Source organism: Thunnus maccoyii, chromosome 16 (genome assembly GCF_910596095.1).
Source record: "Thunnus maccoyii chromosome 16, fThuMac1.1, whole genome shotgun sequence".
Classification (NCBI taxonomy): Eukaryota; Metazoa; Chordata; class Actinopteri; order Scombriformes; family Scombridae; genus Thunnus; species Thunnus maccoyii.
This window is the reverse complement of record NC_056548.1, coordinates 18523649-18542049: the sequence shown is the minus strand read 5'-3', so window position 1 is coordinate 18542049 and position 18401 is coordinate 18523649. Positions and strand designations below refer to the sequence as shown.

Genomic DNA, 18401 nt, shown 5'->3' with positions numbered 1-18401 from the left:
GTAGATGAAGTTCTGGGCAGTGTTGAATGAATGTATGGGAAGCAGTAGTTTGGTCAGAAGTAGCAGCAACCTTCATGCAGTCAAAGATATAGAGATGCAGTAAAGGTCCCAACAGTTCATGTGGGGAAAAAATCTACTCTATAGGTGTTTCTCTGACAGAAAGTAGAAAACAAAATAACATCACAGGTTTTGATTAATAGAGATAGAATAGGCTACTTTATTAATCTGAGTGGAAAATTCATCATAAAACAAACAACATAAAGACACTCAGAGAGGTGAATAAAAGACCAACAAGATTAGGAGTCTAACCCATACATAAAAATGGACATAGCGAGGTGTGGCATCACTCAGTGGTTTTCATTGGAGCTGGTTTGAAGCCAAGAGTTGCTGCTTATGATTGGTGCCATCTTTTTCGTTTGGGGCCAGGACCTTCTAAATAAGGAGTGTGCAGTGTTGCCCTTCACGCTCTGGAAACACGCCCCGCTACCTCAGACCAAAGCTAATGCTAGCTTACTAGGAATTTGGGCTTTAAACTTGGGATAACATTAGCTACTTTACTAAATTGTGCTAACACGGCAGGTATCGTAATTAAGTAACATTACAGAAATATACAGCAAATATACACTTAAATACTTCCGCATTGGCTTCAGTCTCAAGCCATAGTGTTTGCTGCTTGGTCTAGCCACACTAGAGGCTCTGGCATTGGTAAATCATAACATCAGCATGCTAACATGCTCACAATGGTAAAACATGCTAATGTTTAGCAGATTTAATGTTCACCATGTTCACCATCTTGGTTCCTATGTTAACATGCTAACATTTGCTAATTAGCACTAAACACAAACTGCAGCTGAAATTGATGTATGGGAATGTCATTATTTTTGCAGGTGTTTGGTTATAAACCAAGGTATAAACAGATTAAAATTTTGGCCTGATGATGTTACTAGATGAAAAATTAAGAGATCACCAAATATATTACAATTCATGCTTTGGGCGCAATGGAGTTCTGTAGAAGATGTCATGGCAATCCATCCAGTAGTTGTTGAGATATTTTAGTCTGGACTGATATACCAAGAACACTACCCCTAGAGCTGCTAGTGTGGCTAAAAACATAAACAACTTAAAAATTGAAAACCTAGTGCTATAATCTAACTCTAAATATAATTAATAGTGCCTGGTAATATGCTTCATATAGTTAGTGCACATCATGTGCAACACTATAGGCAATGATTTATTGTAATTATTGATATATAATATATTCAAAATAACTATACAATCTATTGTATTTTATACAGTTACATACACTGTAATATACAGAAATATACAGGTAAATAGTATATAGGTGTATATATAAGTAGATACAGTTATGTTATAATGCAGGAATGTGAGGTATCATAATACTGCAGATATCATGGTTGAGCAATAAGGCTTGCCTGATTTCCCGGGGCAAGCAAAATGCCCTGTCAGGCTAGTAAATCTAGAAACTCACTTGTTGCATGTAAGTGTGTTAAAAATGTGGTAAAAATTGTAAAAAAAAAAAATCAAAAAAAAAATTGATCATTGTATAATAAATGATGTTATTGTTCTCTGGCACACATCATAGCCCCCTCCCCTTGCATGCATCAGAGAATATTGGCGTGCACTGTTGGCCAATCAAGAATTGAGAGGGCTAGCAGTGTGATGTGTGAAACAAACATCCCTCAGGATTATGTGAGCACTGTCAAATAGAGGAATCGGTGGAGCATATAATTTTTTACTGCCATAAATACTCTTGAGAACAAAAAACATTAAAGAGGGAAATCAGGAGGCCTGGAGTTGAAGAAATGAGTCTAAAAAATGTATTTGCCATCGGGTTAGGGAGTCTGTTCCATTATTTGAAAGAAACTGGGCTTATCAAAAGAATTCAATGTTCAGTGAAATATAGGGGATTTCAATACACAAGAACGTTTGTTGCTTTGCATCTATGACACTCTGTGTCCTTGTTCTTTTTCATTTACTTAAATAAAGATTAAACATGACAATTAACTTTAATCTTTGTTGTTATTTGATAACCGCTAATAAATAAAAAACATTAACACTGAACCCCAGACATTGGTTGAGCTTATTAATAAACAAAAAATCACAATTGAGGATATGGTTTTAAAAGTGCAAGTAGGCAGTTAACATTATTGAATGAAAAGACACATACATGGTTCAATAAATCTTCACAAAACTGTTATGATCATCTACATTCTGTATGTCTGAATGGTGTAAATGTTTCATGTCTTTTATTCACCACTGACCAAGCAGAGAACATGACTGCAAAACTTCGCCTTGCAGGAGAAAACAGTCAAGCTACATTAGCAGAAACTGTGGCTGGTAGCTTACAGACGTCCACATTGAGAAATAGTGAATTCATTCACTGTTGCGTGTTTCACTGAAATATACAACTTGGGATATTGCATGATAAAAAACAGCCCTTGTATTAGAGTTAACATAGCATGTGAATAAAGCAGATTAGAACAATGTCCTGAGGATGGACACGAGAAATCATCTCACCAGGGGTAATAGCAACAAGCTTTGTAATCTTAGACTTACTGAGCTGAACTGTGAATATGAACATCTCTAAAGTTTAAACAGACTATTGTTTTTGACTATCAGCTTGAAAATGTAATAGTAATAGAGTTGTCCCTGTCCACAGTTGTCCCTGTCCCCGTCACTGCTGTATGGAAGCCCATAGGGGACTTTAATAAAATCATAATGTAAACTGAAAATGTAATTCAACAATAGCATTATAATTTTCCACTTATGTACATGTTATTTGAGTAAAAATTAAAAGGAAAATGCAATAATCCAATTTGTATTTTCATTTTTACACTCTCCTATGGCTGTTCTATGACCATATTAAAATGAAAATGGAAAAGCTGTTTGACATTTCATTTTAAAAGTTGTAGCCCGCTGTACAGTGGACAATATTCAAATGTTAATACACATTTGAAAATTAAAATACAATATAAACAATGTAACATGATTTTCCATTTATGCAAGCAATATTCAATTGCTTGCATAATTAAAAATTAAAAAGCAAATTTCTAGCAACATGAAAATGAAAATGAAAATGGCATTTGACATTTTATTCAGTCATAGAACGCCCATACCAGTACGTGAAAATTTTCAAGTTTACATTATCATTTTAATAAAGTTCCCTATGGGCTTCCATACTGCTGTTTTGAAGGTTGGATGGCATGCCTATTCTCTTTAAGGATTTTTCCATCTCTCACCTCAGAGAGAAGCAGATGGAAGCATTCAGCGGGTGGTCCTGAATTACAGTAATTAAAAAAACACAGACAGCCCTGCAAAGCCAGCCCAAAATTAGAACAGGGCAGTGCCCAGACAGAGAGAGAGTCAGACAGAGAGAGATCAGATGTTGAACACCCTTTATCAATTATTTTCAGTCTCTTTTCTTTCTTTTTCTCTCTGGGGTCAGGCAGGGGTTAGCCTCATTGAAAAGGTGTTTAATTTTTTTCCTCTTCAAACAGTGGAAATTTGGCTGCTGCTGATAAGATTCTCTGTGGCATTAACCAAGCTCATCTGAGGCCTTCACACCATTTTTGGTGACCAATAATTGAGACGGATGGTGACTGGAGGACCTGATAGAGAGTCTGGACATCTTGTACACATTGTCCTCAACAAGATCAGTATGCACATATCACACACACCTGCAACAAACAAGGACAATGGCGCCTTAGTGATGTCAGTGCCATTAATTAACTCTGTTTGTTGTTTTCTTTTTGCAAATATTCTCTTGTGAGGCCTCGCATTTACCGGTGCTGTATGAAATTTAACTTTATTTATTCCCTGTATTTATCATGCTTATTATTCCTCTCACACTACACACTCATATAAAGGAACACAAACACCGCACACACTCACACGTGCTCAGATCAGCTTGAGTCTTGTCCAGACAAGGTCACTGTCGTTGACGCAGGAATGTCTGAAGAGTCGGTGTTAGATGTCCTTAAAGGAGTGCAAACCACAAGGCCACAATAACAGCTCAATCAGAGCTGCCTGCCACCCGGTCCTCTTTGTCAAAGCAACATTAAAGTTGTATTGAGTTGTTTAGGGAGGGTGAGCTCATGTGCCAGCCAGGCCCAGCTGATTGCTACATGAAGTAGGTGCACAAAGCTCTTGGTTCACTCATTTACTGTTTCTCAGTGATATGGATACTGCTCGGACTTTCAAGATTCTAATTTTGGAGAGGAATTATGTATTCATGACTCTAAACATAGCTTTCATCGAGCAGCTTTGATATAACATTGGGTTGTTTTTTTAGATTTAAAAACCCCATAATCATCAAGGGTATTTGTGCGGCAAACTAGTTGAAAAAGGAAAACCCTGTGTATCTTATCTTATAAGAGCTCCAAACAAACCAGTCTGTACTGTATACTCAGGGATAAAAGCGAGCTCCACAGCAGGGGGATTCGTAAATCCACTGAAACAGTACAAGGTATTGGCAAATCATTGTGTCGAAAAGGAGTTGCTGCTTGGGGCTGTAGGGAGACAGAAAAAAAAATAATAGGCAGGCATGACGGCAGATAAACATTTGTTGCACTTCAAAGCCTAGAAGAGAGAAGGACATCAGAGGAGTCGATTCTTTCAGGCAGTGTGGAGAAATACGCAGGGATCAACTAGATTAAAGGAGGCTCCAAAGTGAGCCATTGATTGTTTCATTTTGCTGGATTACTATCATCTGCAGTGATGGAGGCTAATCTCTAATTTGTCTAATAACAAATCAACAAAAAAGTGTTAAAGCAGTGTTCAGCTAAATGACGCTCATGTACCCTCAGTCTTTCTTTCTAAACACAGAACGCTTTCAGACTGAGCATGGACAGAGAGGGGAAAAAAAAGAAAGAGGAAAGAAAATATATTAGAATTGCACCATGTAGAGACAGATTTCTTTTTTGCTAGCATATGGGTGCACAATTGGGTCAGGAGATAAGCAAGCCCCTGTGGACCGTGGACAGATGCAATCCATCTCTGGCTGTGTTGATGTCCTCCCCCATCTTGTCTCTCTCACTGGCATGCAGCGATCAGACTATGACCTGTGGAGAAACAGCCATGCCTTTAGGATGCAGATGAGCGGAGAGGAGGATGCGTTCCTGACATCTGTTATCATTAGCTGTCGTTAGGAGCCTGGCGAATATTGTTTTCATGAGAGGATGAGGCAGGGGTGAAAGAAAGCACTTGCTGGTTCAGTGAGGTGCATTGGAAAACCATTATTTTTTAGTGTTAAAGGTCATATGCTTCATTTCCACTGCTGATCATTTCCACTACTGATCTATAATTTTAGTTGCATATTAATGCATTAGCCTGTCATTATTTCTAATAGACTTTTGTGGTTTAATCAATAAAGCACAGATAATCAATATAGACGACCTTGTGAAGCAATAGAAGCATGAGTGCGTTTACATGCTTGTGGGTGTATGCATCTGCGCTTTTGTGTGCGCGTGTTAATGTGTGAATGTATCACATAAAAAATATGACTACGCTGTAAACTTTGTGCAGGTCAGCGATTCAACTGTAATGATGAGCCAGGTGTCTGTCCTTTGGCCAGCTGCCTGGAAATGGCATTAGATTAGACTGTCAGGCAGGGTGGAAGGTGGAGGGGTGTGAGTGGGGAAATACTGTGCTATGTTGAACAGACGTGGCAGGATTTTCATGAAACGCATCAGTCATGTCATTGGCATATGGCTCTGACCTAGTAGCAAAATCATTTCAGGATGAGAGCTGCATTATGACAAATGTCAATATGAAATATAGGAGGGAGCGTCATTTATCTATTATCCACTAACCAGCCTCTAAAGGGCTCTAAAGGGCAAAGTGCAGTTCTTCATTCTACATGTATGTGTGCCAACAGAGAAACCATTACAACACATTGGACTATGGCATCTTAAAGGATAGCTTCAAAATTTTTCAGGTGTGTCTTAGAACAATTTTCAGGAGCCCAAATGAACACTGAAAGAGTTTTTTTCTCGCTGTAATCATTCCTCCTGCTCATTCTGACCATTTGAATATCCTTTACTAAAATGCTTACAATATAAGTGATGAGGGGCAAAAAGTAAGTAAGTATTTTAAAATGTATTTAAAAGTTTATAAAGCTAATATGAAACTTCAGCTGTTCAAATCAGTACACATTAGTGCCAAAGTCCCTCTTTTTGTTACTATACTTCCACCGCCAGAGAAACACTGTCGGGGGAAACACAAAGAGGGAATTTTATACTAAAAAACACTAACTTTGGAAGATATCCACTTGATTTGATGAACTCAGACAGCTGAAGCATCATATTATCTTCAGATGAAATTTTATATACATTTTCCCACAGAACGAGGACTGTGGATTTTGTTCCCCATCACTTACATTGAAAGCACATTTAGAAGGGATCTTTCTAATGGTCAGTGTGAACAGGAAGAATGATTACAAGCAAGCAAAACCTCTTTTGTTGCAAATTGTTTTAGCTGAATAGTTTAAGAAGTAAAAATATCCAATATTTTACAAGAAAACTGCAACGATTAGAGACATTTTTTTTAAAAAAAGAAACATGTATGAATTTTTTTTTTCTAATTTCCTATCCTGTTCATCATCAACCCATCACATTTATCTTCCAGTTTCTTGGGGGATCCTGACCATCTAGTTAGCAGACTACTTTATAGACTATACTAATAATATAACAGCATTATAATATTTGTATATATTATTATGACAGCGTTACTAGAGGAGATGTGATAATCCTTTGACCTTGTGAATATGAGCCAGTGACATAAATTAGATGAGGGAATATACCTCTATTCTACACTTTAATAATATATCTGCTTATATCGGCAGCAACTGGACTTATTAGTGAATCTGTGTGGTGATTTGATGTGAGCTCATGAGACAGATCAGCACCCATCATCTGGATTAAAACATATAAGGTCTTTACACCCATCCAGGACAGCCACCTAATGCTTAGCAAATAATTCCCCAATCAGCACAATAACATGCACGCTATATAGTCACACACATACACACATACAGAGAAAGGTCCCAGAGAAAAACATCTGTCACTTCAGTAGTCTGCTTATCTGGCCCTGCCATGTCAGTGCTCTCCCATGTGGGCACAAAGGCAGCAGAGGTGTTTTATGTTCTGCAGATGAGTTTGCTGCTAGCCACATTGCCTTAGCCTCAACGCTTTTCAAACACTGAGAGAGCCGGGAGCGGTGATAACCACGTTCTTCTTCTGCCTTTCTGTAAAACACAGACAAAAGACATGCCATTGGAGGTAATTAATGGTTTGTGTGATACACTCACACAACCACACACAAACAAGATTTGGCTTGATTGGTCTGACCACCTCCACACAGAGACACTCCCTCCCACACTTTCCCCTCCCGCCCCCACACCTTCCAAAACGAACCCCTTGAAGCCACCCAGCCACCTCCTTTCCCTCCTCCCCCCCCCTCCTTTCTCCCTCTCACACTCTGTGGTCTGAGCTGCATGCTCACTGTCCCGAAACATGATGAACCGTTCACCCCTATGGGAATTTCTCCTCCCAGCTAGCTAGCGTCAGCTACATCTGTGTCTGTCAGCCAGAGTAGATGCAACGGCAGCAGCAGTGGCAGTAGCAGTGACTTGGCTCAGGCGTCAGGCAGCCTCTCAGTGACATTCTGCTTCAACTTGACTGAGAGGCAGCACAGTTCAGCCGTCTCAGCTCAGACTGGGAGGAAAAGTTCTCTCCTGTCTTCTTTCTTTGGCTCATGAGCTGATTCTTCTCATTTATAAATGACTGAAGAAGGATGCCGTGCAACTTGAGGATACTTTTCTCATCTGGACACACCATTGCTGTTTTAGATGGCTGAGGGTAACGTGATGCTGTACTCTGCGCCTCTTGAGCAGGGATGACCGAAGCCTCCTGGTGTCCACCCTCCTCCTGTTCTTCGTCCTCTTTCTCCTCTGCCTTCTCCTTTGCCTCTGTGCTCACACTTTTTCCTCCGGACCCCTCTGGCATGCAAGGGTCAAGTCAGCAGGATTTCTCATCCACCTCAATCCTCTCTCCAACTGTGTTATGATCCTGTTCCTCAGTGCCACACTTGACCTGAAGGCTTCCCAGGCAAAACAAAGGGATTAACTATGAACTTTGCTCTCACCAGGAGACACAGTCTGCCCTTAAACAGAAGACTGTGAGATCTGATGAAAGTGAGCTGTGAGTATGTATGTCTTTTTTTTTTTTTAAAACATCGGTGGCTTGTTTCACAGTCTCTAGAGAATCATAAGTCATTGAATATGCACTTTCAGTATTTATGTACAAAGGCATGACCTGAATTTGAGGGGAAATAGCATCATGTGTGCACAAGTGCATGTCTGAGAGGTCTCAGCATGTATTTTTAATGTTGCCTTTTACCTTAATGAAAGCAACAGAGGCTGTGCTCCCGGAAAGATACGTGTGCATCTGTTCTTTTTGGAAGACTTGCTGTATAGAAAAGTGCCATCCATCAGTTGCACATGTAACAGTTTGGTCACATATCAGGTACATTTTAAAGCTCATTTATTATTGCTGAATAACTTGAAGAAATGTGCATTTCCTTTGGCTGTAAGTCAGTAAACCACTTGCCTCTTCAAATGCTCGCATATCTATTTTTGACTCTGTTCTATGTCTCACGTAAGTCTTAATCTCAGATTCACATCTGCCTTGATTACATTCATCCATCTTCCACATTTTTCTGCGACCACTCCTTACCTGTCACTAGTAGACACAATTTTATTCTACAATCATATTTTCTCCACAGCCTGTCTCCCTTCTACTCTTTCTATCTCCTTTTAGAATTGTATTTAAAATGTGTGATAATAGCAATAGATAATAGCATTCTTGTTTCTACTGCACTGTGCTAAAATTCACCAACATACACACACACACACACACACACACACACACACACACACACACACACACACACACCAAAACTATATTTTTCTTCAAAGGCTGAAGTGGAAGGCTCTCACCCCCCCCCCCCCCTTCGATTAAGTGGAAATGACAAAACAGGGAAGGATTAAGCAGCGAAGCGTGATTTTAACGAGTCCATCCAGTCCCCACAGATCTTTTGTGGTGTTGCAACAAACGCATAAAGGTGCAGATGCACTTAAAAATCCTGGAAGTTGTTGCCACAGAACAGTAATGGTTTGGTGGGTTTGGAAAAAGTCGTGACTAGATTGTAGACCAATTTACCACAAGACCCTTTTGTACAGCAACATTAAATTGCATTCTTTCATGAGACCTGGGCTCATTTTCTTCTAATTTCATACATACGGTCAGGGAAGGCAGATGTTGAGCATTGGGGAGGAAAAGAGAATAACTTGAATACACAGATATGTGCATTCTTTTGTGTTCCCTCAACCATGCATGTATGCTTAACTTATACCATTTGTTGAAAATTAATATTCGAACAGTAATGAGGCTATTCAAACTAATATCTCTGTTTTTGTACACAAATGTAACAGGATAGAAAATAATGGGCTTGTTATGTGCTGGGATCAGACAACCTAGAGGCACAAACACAGACAGACACAGGCTGGTATTTAGAAACCTCTTCACACGAGAACACAAATGAGCCAAACCAGATCATTATCTGAAAATGGGGCATTAATGAAATGTTCCTATAAAGTGGAGCTCCTAGAGGCATTAAATATTATCATTTTATTCCCTTTAGCAGTTGCCAAAACCATTGTGGTGTCCATTAGGAGATCATAACATTCCTCTAATTCTCATATTCATAATTTCTCATCAAAGCAGAGATGGAATTTAAGTTTGTTCTGTTTTAAATCAAAGTGAAGAAAACGTCAGGCAGTGAATAAACAAAAAAAGGAGACATAAGACAGTGTTTCCCCTAGGTTGAGTGGTTTCACATTTCTCTATTTCTCTGTTCGTCAGGTAAGGCTAGCCCATTGTTGCTAACTTCGGGGCTAACCCCCTTCACTTTTCCAGCGGTTGGGGAAATAACAGATGTGACTTTTCTTGGTCTTGACAAGCTGCAGCATTTATTAACTGACACACTGTAGTCTGTACTGTACATTTACTATCAGATTGACAACTTTCTGCTAACCTTTACCTCTTCTCCGCTTGCATTCACCATTCACCGTCACTTTTCTGACGCTCGCACTCTTGCTTAACCGCTCACTTGCTTACGCACTGCCCTATTCCTTAAAAGGAGTTACGCTACCTCGAGTTTCCCAGGCAATGACACAGACGTTGACTCACGTTTCGGAACAGCGCTGCTCAGAGGCTCCCAAACGATGATTTCCGAATGAATGGATATTTGGCCTTATTTTTGGCATTTAAAAAAATATTTTTCGGCCTGGCGGGGGTTCTCGTTGGCCTGGTGGCCTGCCAGGCCTGTACTATTATAGGGGAAACACTGTAAAAGAATACACATTCTTAAGTTGTTATATCTATACTTAACTCTGTCCTAATACATTCCTTCTTGATTGATATGATTGTATTCCAACCTTGGCTACCAACATAGACATACTGATGAATATTTCATATTGCATGTTTTGAAACTGCTCTAAAACGTCTCCTACATAGGAACATTTTTAATCTGCTTTCTTTCATCTGCACTGACCAATAGGCTATGCAGAATGATTCAAGCATTTCTTAGGTGCTCTTCCTGAAGACCACATACTGTGTGCAGAAATCTTAACCATGGGTCAGTGGGCTGACTACAGGATGCACAAACCATTGTGCCAAAGACCTCTGGGCTGATTTGCGCATCATACACACTCCCCACGCAGACACACATGGTGTCCTTTGCCTCCTTTGCTTTGACTCGCCTTTCTTTTTCTCTCCCCTTCTTCTTCTGTTGGTCTCTCATCTTCTGTCCTTTCTTTCACAAATGCCACATACACGCTTTGCGTTCTCTTGTTTCTGCTGTGCAGCACAGTTGTGCTGCAACCAAAGGTTATGTATGACTGGGAGGGCGAGTGGGGGCCAGTGCATGGAGCTACAGCACAGAGCACTGATGGCCAGGTGCCAGAGGACCTGCAGGAATCCACCCCTCAACATGTCCGCCTCTGCACTCAGTACAGAGGTTCAGGACGGATTTGAGCTACCTAGTCTGTCCTCTCTTACACATTGGGCACTGTTAATCACTGGATCAATGGCCATTAATTATGCATTCAGAGCTAACATATTTCACGAGGCAGTCTGATACGCTAAGGATGTATATGTGATTTGGTTTTCTTGGCAGAGTTAGAGCAAGACTTCTTTGCACCACTGTTTGGCACTGATTCATGTTAATGACCTCTGGGTATAATCTCATACACTGAATCACCAAGTCACAAATACAGGAATTATTCTGCCAAAAGATCTGCAGCAGTGTCTTTGTTTTTCAAGCCTTCCCTTTTTTTCCTGACCAGACAGTCATGAAGCTCTTCCTCCCTGTGCGTCACATTTGATACCAAACTGCATCCATAAAAAGTCCAAAAAACAGGCCACAACAGACTATATTCACTATTTATAGTATCCATATTTACCCCACACTCTGAGTTCTGAGTGTACCATTAAAGGACTTCCTGCTTCGATTTAGAAGCTATTAGCGGGCTTGACTTGTTCTACCTCTTGGGGTCAAGAGGTAGAACAAGACTATTCTTTATGTGTGTGTGTGTGTGTGTGTGTGTGTGTGTGTGTGTTTGTGTAGGCTTAGCATCACAACAGTCATTGGTCAGTCAGGAATATGAATATCCTTGTTTCCTGAATGTAGTACCTGTCATTAATTTATTCTTTCTGTGGCATCATAATCAGTGATGGCTCAGCCTGTCCACTTTTTGTAAAGACTCTATCATATGACCTGATGTATTGGCTACATTATTCTACACTAGCTTCAAGGAAAGTGTGTCTGCAGCATAAAATAAGTCATAGAAGACAACAAAATAGAAGGGAATACACTAGAAAATAGTATAAAGGCTTTGACGTAGCAAGAACATTCTTGCTCTCTGAGACTTAGAGTCTACAGCCATTCTGTGAAGCTGACACTGTGGTGCTTTGAACTAAATGCTAACATCAGCATGCTAATCTACTCACAATGACAATGCTAACACCCTGATGTTTAGCAGGTATAATGTTGTACCATTTTCACCATCTTATGTTAGCATGCTAACATTTGCTAATTACTGTAACACTAAACACAGTGCACAATACAGCTGAGCAGATGGAAATGTAATTTGGTCATAAACCAAAATATCGCACACATTAGAATATTGACCTGATGATAGCACAGGATGAAAAGTTAGGGGATAACCAAAGTCATTACATTTCATCCTAAGGGGGGCATGGATTTGTGGTGATCCATTCCAATAGTTTTTGAGACATTTCACTAAAAAACACAAATGTCATACTGCTGGTGGTGTTAAAAAAAATCTGGGAAATCTTAAGGTGCTATTTTACCTCATTACAAGAATTCTGCAGACTGATTCATGGCACCATCTACAATAAACAGTCTAATGATGTGGGGATTTGAGTGATGTGATATGAAATGCCATTCTATAATAAGATGAGGGACAATCCAAGCTGCTCCTGCAGGAGGACCCCCACAGTGACTGGAATGTTATTTGTGTGGGCCTCAGGTTGCCGCTGGCACTCCTGCTTATCTGGCACTGTCGAAAGAATGCCAATGCACAAGGAAGTTATTTCTCAAGTACGGGGTAGTGATTGCGTCCAAAGCATTGCATTGTAGCCAAGAACTGTGATACATTTCCCAAACGAGGTGCTCTCCAGGTGAGAGGGCAGTTAAGAGAGACCGTGTGAAAGAAAGAGGCAGAATCCACCAATTTTCTTTTGGGTGTAGAAATGTGTTTTGAGGAAGTGGGAAACATGCACATGTGTGGCAGCACGTCCACACCCATTTGCCAGCTCTGGCTGATGGCCTTAAGCTTCAATTGCTGCTACCCACATGGAGGATTTTCTCTGTGGAGGTGATCTGCCCCTGAATTCACTGTTGCTCCGAAGTGATAGCATCAGAGAGTCTGTGCCTCCCTGATGGTGGATTTATGCCACTGCTGTCATACCAGCCATTTTCAATAGTAAGTAATAATACTGGAGAATTGGAAAAATAGAATTTTAGAGCTTGGAAGGTCATACGCAGGACAGAGATTATGGGTTGTCATGGTACTCAAAGCAGAGCAAGTGGCATGGCTGACAATACATGCCATATAGTGCCCTGCTGGCTGAGGTATTTTCTGAGTGTCCTCTCTGAAACCTGGAAGAAGGGAGTGAGAACATATTATCTCAACTGGAAAAGTATGACACAGAGATTAGCCTTATGCCCAAATATTGTATAGCCTGAGTGGGTAAAAGGCTGCTTTACTCTCAGTTTTGATTGAACTCTGGCATATGGGTAGATAGAACACTGAACATAATTGTTTGCATATGCCAACCTTCAAGGCAAGAGCAAAACCAAATGGCACTACAATGCATTTGATGATCATGAAAAGCAAGTCATAGACTTTTCCATTTAGAACACACAAAACCAGGATGGCATGGGTAGACCCTCACCCACTATTGATTGTAGCGCTAAATACCTACTTGTAACCTGTGGGTTAGTGGACCCAGTGTACTGTGAGCCTCCATATGCAGAGGGCCTGTGCTGCCCTCCACTGGTGCAGGGGGTGCTTACGTGTGAATCTAAGTTTATTATTACAGGAGACTCTATCCACAGCAATAAACATGGATGTGATTTAATTGTTCATAGCAAAACTGTGGTGCTTGAGCACTGAGCGATAATAATAGAAAAAGGAACTTTGAATCAGGATCTGCTTATATTCTAGGGGGCTTTCTTATGCAGGATCTTCCTGTCATACAGGTGTCATACTATCACACTGATGGGGTTTACATGAAATTCTGTGATTGTGCATTGGAAAACACAAAAAGTTAGAACTCCAGAATACGATAGTGTTTGAATGGCTCCATAGAGTAACGTGCTTCAGAGAAGGGAGTATATTGCAGAATTAGGGAACTGCAGATGCTCTCCACACAGCAAATGTTTGCTTATTTGATTATTTCAGTGTCATCCCTCTTAAAAATGAATCATACACTGCAGAAATAGGAATTTGACTCATGGCTGGCAAATTAGCTGGCAGTGAGTTTGAAATGTAGGCAGATATTTGTAAGTTTCATCAACCTCAAAGCTGGACACAGATTGCAGCTGTCATTCTTTATACTTTCTACAAATTTCATGGCTGAATTTACAGTTTGGCTCCATGAGAGTGCACCAGAGTTGGTTTCCACTAACACTGTACAGGGCTTATATCCAGACGTCATCTTGGTTTCTTCTAACGGTATTTCTGCATACAATTTGTGAATTATCTTGTCACATTTGATTTATACTGATAAAGAGAACAGACATTTTGCTAGTCTGCCATTACTATTTCATTTTATTAGCACTTGTGATTGCTATTATATAGCCGGTTTGTGATCAAGAGGTTGAAATGTTCACACAGGTTATGCTTGGCTAAGGAGAATGTATTTCAATAATTGGTTGGATGCATATTATATTATATAGTGACCATAATAACCTGTCATGGATTCTCATTTGATTTATCTATCCTCCAGGTAATTCTTTTCCTGCCAACAATCCAAAAACATGCAGGTCAGATGACCTGGAAATTTCTAGGTGTAGATAGTGTGGGCTGGTATAAACTGTATAAGTGTAAATGTGACTGTGAATACATTTTTCTGTCTGTTAACTCTGCCAAAACTGTCAACTCTATTTTCAAGCTTATGTATGGATCCTATAAGTGTGTACAGAAAATGGATGTATCAGTCCTCTCAGTGTTCCTAAACAGATAGATTAATCAAAGCACATACATTTCAAATAATGCTGCATTAACACACTTGTGACATTTTTAATAGTTGGATTTAGAATAAAGGCCATTTGATACATTTAATACTGCAACAATGTCGTTAAAACAAAAGACAAGGTGTCAAGTACTTATCAACAATCACAGTTTACGCACATATTTTTTAAGACAAGAACACCAAATGCTTTAAAGCTGCTAAGCAAATATAACATGCTGTTGGGGCTGTGTAAACCCATGTACAGTAGGTAGAAGCGGATAGTTCAAACAAGGACCAAAATAACAGTCAACACCATTTTTTGACATATTTTCAAGATTGTCTTACTGAACTATACACTGAGTTTATGCACTATTACTATGACTGGACAGACATAGAGCAAGGAATAAAATTATGCAATGACCTGAATTTTTGAAATGTGCCACAGATGTTTGCAAAGATTGCCTAAAATGCTCCATATGGGTATACTCACACAAGCTTGATATAATTGTGTGAACTGCGTGAGGACATTTGCTTTTTTTTCATTGATGCAACTGACAACTTTCTATGTTTTTCACTAAAGTGAACTGAGTGCTGTTGTCTGTGAGGGTTAAATGACACATTGATGTTTTACATTCCTAGGTGACTTGAAAATTTTATGTAAATTATTAATCATATTAAGCTTGTATATTATCACTCAACATGAGTGTCAAGCAAAGTGTGAATTTTTGATGCTGAACATTTTGAAATGGCGCCATCTCGTGGCTGATGAATGGAACTTTTTTGCAGAGATAAATAATTTGACCTTTTCTTTCTTTTCTTTTCAGGAGATTTTCCTGAAAATGAAAAATACAAACATTCTTGTCATGGTGGGATGCCAGTAAACTCAAGACCATGGAAGGAGAAATCACACTAAACTCCACTGTAAATACCAGTACAATGGACATAAATCTGGTCACCCACAGTCTCTGGGAGGTCATCACCATTGCGACTGTGTCAGCTATAGTCAGCCTCATCACCATTGTGGGGAATGTTCTGGTAATGCTCTCCTTCAAAGTAAACAGCCAATTGAAGACAGTGAACAATTACTACCTGCTGAGTCTGGCAGCTGCAGACCTCATCATTGGTGTTTTCTCCATGAATCTGTATACCTCTTATATACTGATGGGCTACTGGGCCTTAGGAAACCTTGCCTGTGATCTTTGGTTGGCGGTGGACTATGTAGCTAGTAATGCCTCCGTCATGAACCTGTTGGTGATCAGTTTTGACAGATATTTCTCCATCACCAGGCCTCTAACCTACAGGGCCAAACGAACTCCCAAACGAGCTGGGATCATGATAGGTTTGGCATGGCTGGTGTCTCTTATTCTGTGGGCACCACCTATCCTCTGCTGGCAATACTTTATAGGAAAAAGAACTGTTCCTGAGAGACAATGCCAGATTCAGTTTTTCTCTGAACCTGTGATAACCTTTGGGACTGCGATCGCAGCCTTTTATATCCCTGTGTCAGTCATGACAATCTTATATTGTCGAATCTACAAGGAGACAGAAAAGAGGACCAAAGATTTGGCGGAGCTTCAAGGGATTAACTATGCCACGGACACAGGGGTCATCCAGCCTCAGAAGACCATTATCAGATCCTGTTTTAACTGTAAACTAAGGTCAACTTCACATGACAGGAATCAAGCCTCTTGGTCATCCTCAAGCAGGAGCAATGCTGTCAAGTCAGCAGCCACCACCAATGATGAGTGGTCCAAAGCTGGTCAGCTGACCACCTTCAACAGTTACGCCTCCTCAGAGGACGAGGACAAGCCCGTGTCTCCGGGGGCCTTCCAGCCCTCCTTCAGGAATCAGGTTTGTGAGACCAGCAAGAGTGGAGTAGGAAGCGAGAGTGAGCAACTCAGCAGCTACGAAGATGACAGTTTCTTTCAGACACCACCCAAAAGCAATTCTCAGAAGAGCAGTAAGTGTGTGTCCTACAAGTTCAAGCCTGTGGCCAAAGACGCTCATGTGGAGCACCAGGGCAAAAACGGAGACACCAAAATGGCGTCCTCGACATTCTCCTCGGCCGAGTCCATGAGTGTCCCATCCACCTCCTCAACGTCTAAGCCCATAGACGTCACGCTGAAGAACCAGATCACCAAGAGGAAGAGGATGGTGCTGATCAAGGAGAGGAAGGCAGCTCAGACACTCAGTGCTATCTTGCTAGCCTTCATCCTGACATGGACACCTTATAACATCATGGTACTTATTTCCACCTTCTGTTCAGACTGCATTCCCCTTTCACTCTGGCACCTGGGCTACTGGCTGTGCTACGTCAACAGCACCGTCAATCCCATGTGCTACGCCCTTTGCAACAAGACTTTTCAAAAGACCTTCCGCATGCTCTTGCTTTGCCAGTGGAAGAAGAAAAGGATTGAGGAGAAACTATACTGGTATGGACAAAACCCAATGGTCAACTCCAAACTTACATGAACTTTTTTTTTTTAAGATGGTGTACGATGATGGCTGTAAATGTTTGTAATGATAATCTTGGCTTTCTGAACTTGAATTCTACATAATAGGTGATATTAAAAGTAATCAGCTGGTACAATTTAAATAGTGTGCTCATGAATCAGTAGGTCTGCTATATTGTTTGTTAATGACTGCTCAAACTACAGAAATGGAGGAGCATCAAAGTCCCAATATAATCAGTGACACTGTATATAGATTCTAAAACATTAGAAATGCAAGCATTTTCCCCAAAGTTGATGCTCTCATGTACAAAATACCATAGATTAACATACAGATTATTTCATATTGTACTGTGTTTGTATTTAAGATGCACATTTTGATATCTGGAGACCATGATAAATTTGTTCCAATCTAATAATTTACACTGTATATTGGTTTAAAAGTGTGACAACTTGCCAGTGTCCTTCCCAAGTTGATGCTCTTACACACAAATTGTCACAACATTTGCAGATATGTTTTATTCTGATTATTGTGTTTGTATTGAGGATGCACATTTTGGAACTGCTATTTTATTTTAAAGGGCTAATACAGTAAGTGTCGTCCTGATGTCAGAATCTGCTTGCTAAGTCAAGATTGTAACTTGATGATAATCGAAGCCTTTTCACATGTGCCATTGCCATTTGTCAGATTAACAGACATAAATTCAGCTTATCACATTATTTTTTTCCTGCCATTTCTGTGCTGCTAAATGCAATTGAAAATAAAAAGTAATGCTACTGTTAATTATATTACAGGCATTGATGAATCACCCGGAATAAAACCTACTGGTTAAAGGTTCAAATACAGACTGAAAAACATGGTAGTCATTTTACTCAAACTACATGATAAACTTGCTAAACAATGTCTGTGTTTACAAGGGGAATGGCTTGGATGACTTAAGAGCACACATTGTCTATTATAATCTGTTTATTAATCTTCATCCTCAGGACATTCTCTTTTTCTTCGAGCATTAAAATACAGTATTTGTTTTTTTCTGAATTGCTGTAGCTAAATCAGTATGCCATCATATCTTCACTGTATTTCTGGCAAACTTGTAATGTACTGTGGCAA

The 18401-nt window shown here is 40.0% G+C and overlaps 1 protein-coding gene across 7 annotated transcripts in view; it reads left to right on the top strand.

Annotated features, from left to right (window-relative positions):
• chrm5a (cholinergic receptor, muscarinic 5a) overlaps positions 1-17312 on the top strand; it is a 30698-nt gene extending 13386 nt beyond the window's left edge. For 6 of the 7 annotated variants that reach the window (XM_042388040.1, XM_042388035.1, XM_042388034.1 and 3 more), the window contains one exon: positions 15665-17312. In XM_042388040.1, the coding sequence (XP_042243974.1) occupies positions 15732-17312 (1581 nt within the window). In that variant the 5' untranslated portion in view covers positions 15665-15731. Of the gene's footprint in view, positions 1-8165; positions 8220-15664 lie in introns of those variants that run through there. The other variant, XM_042388041.1, reaches the window with a different exon arrangement.
• The last annotated feature ends 1089 nt before the right edge of the window (positions 17313-18401 follow it).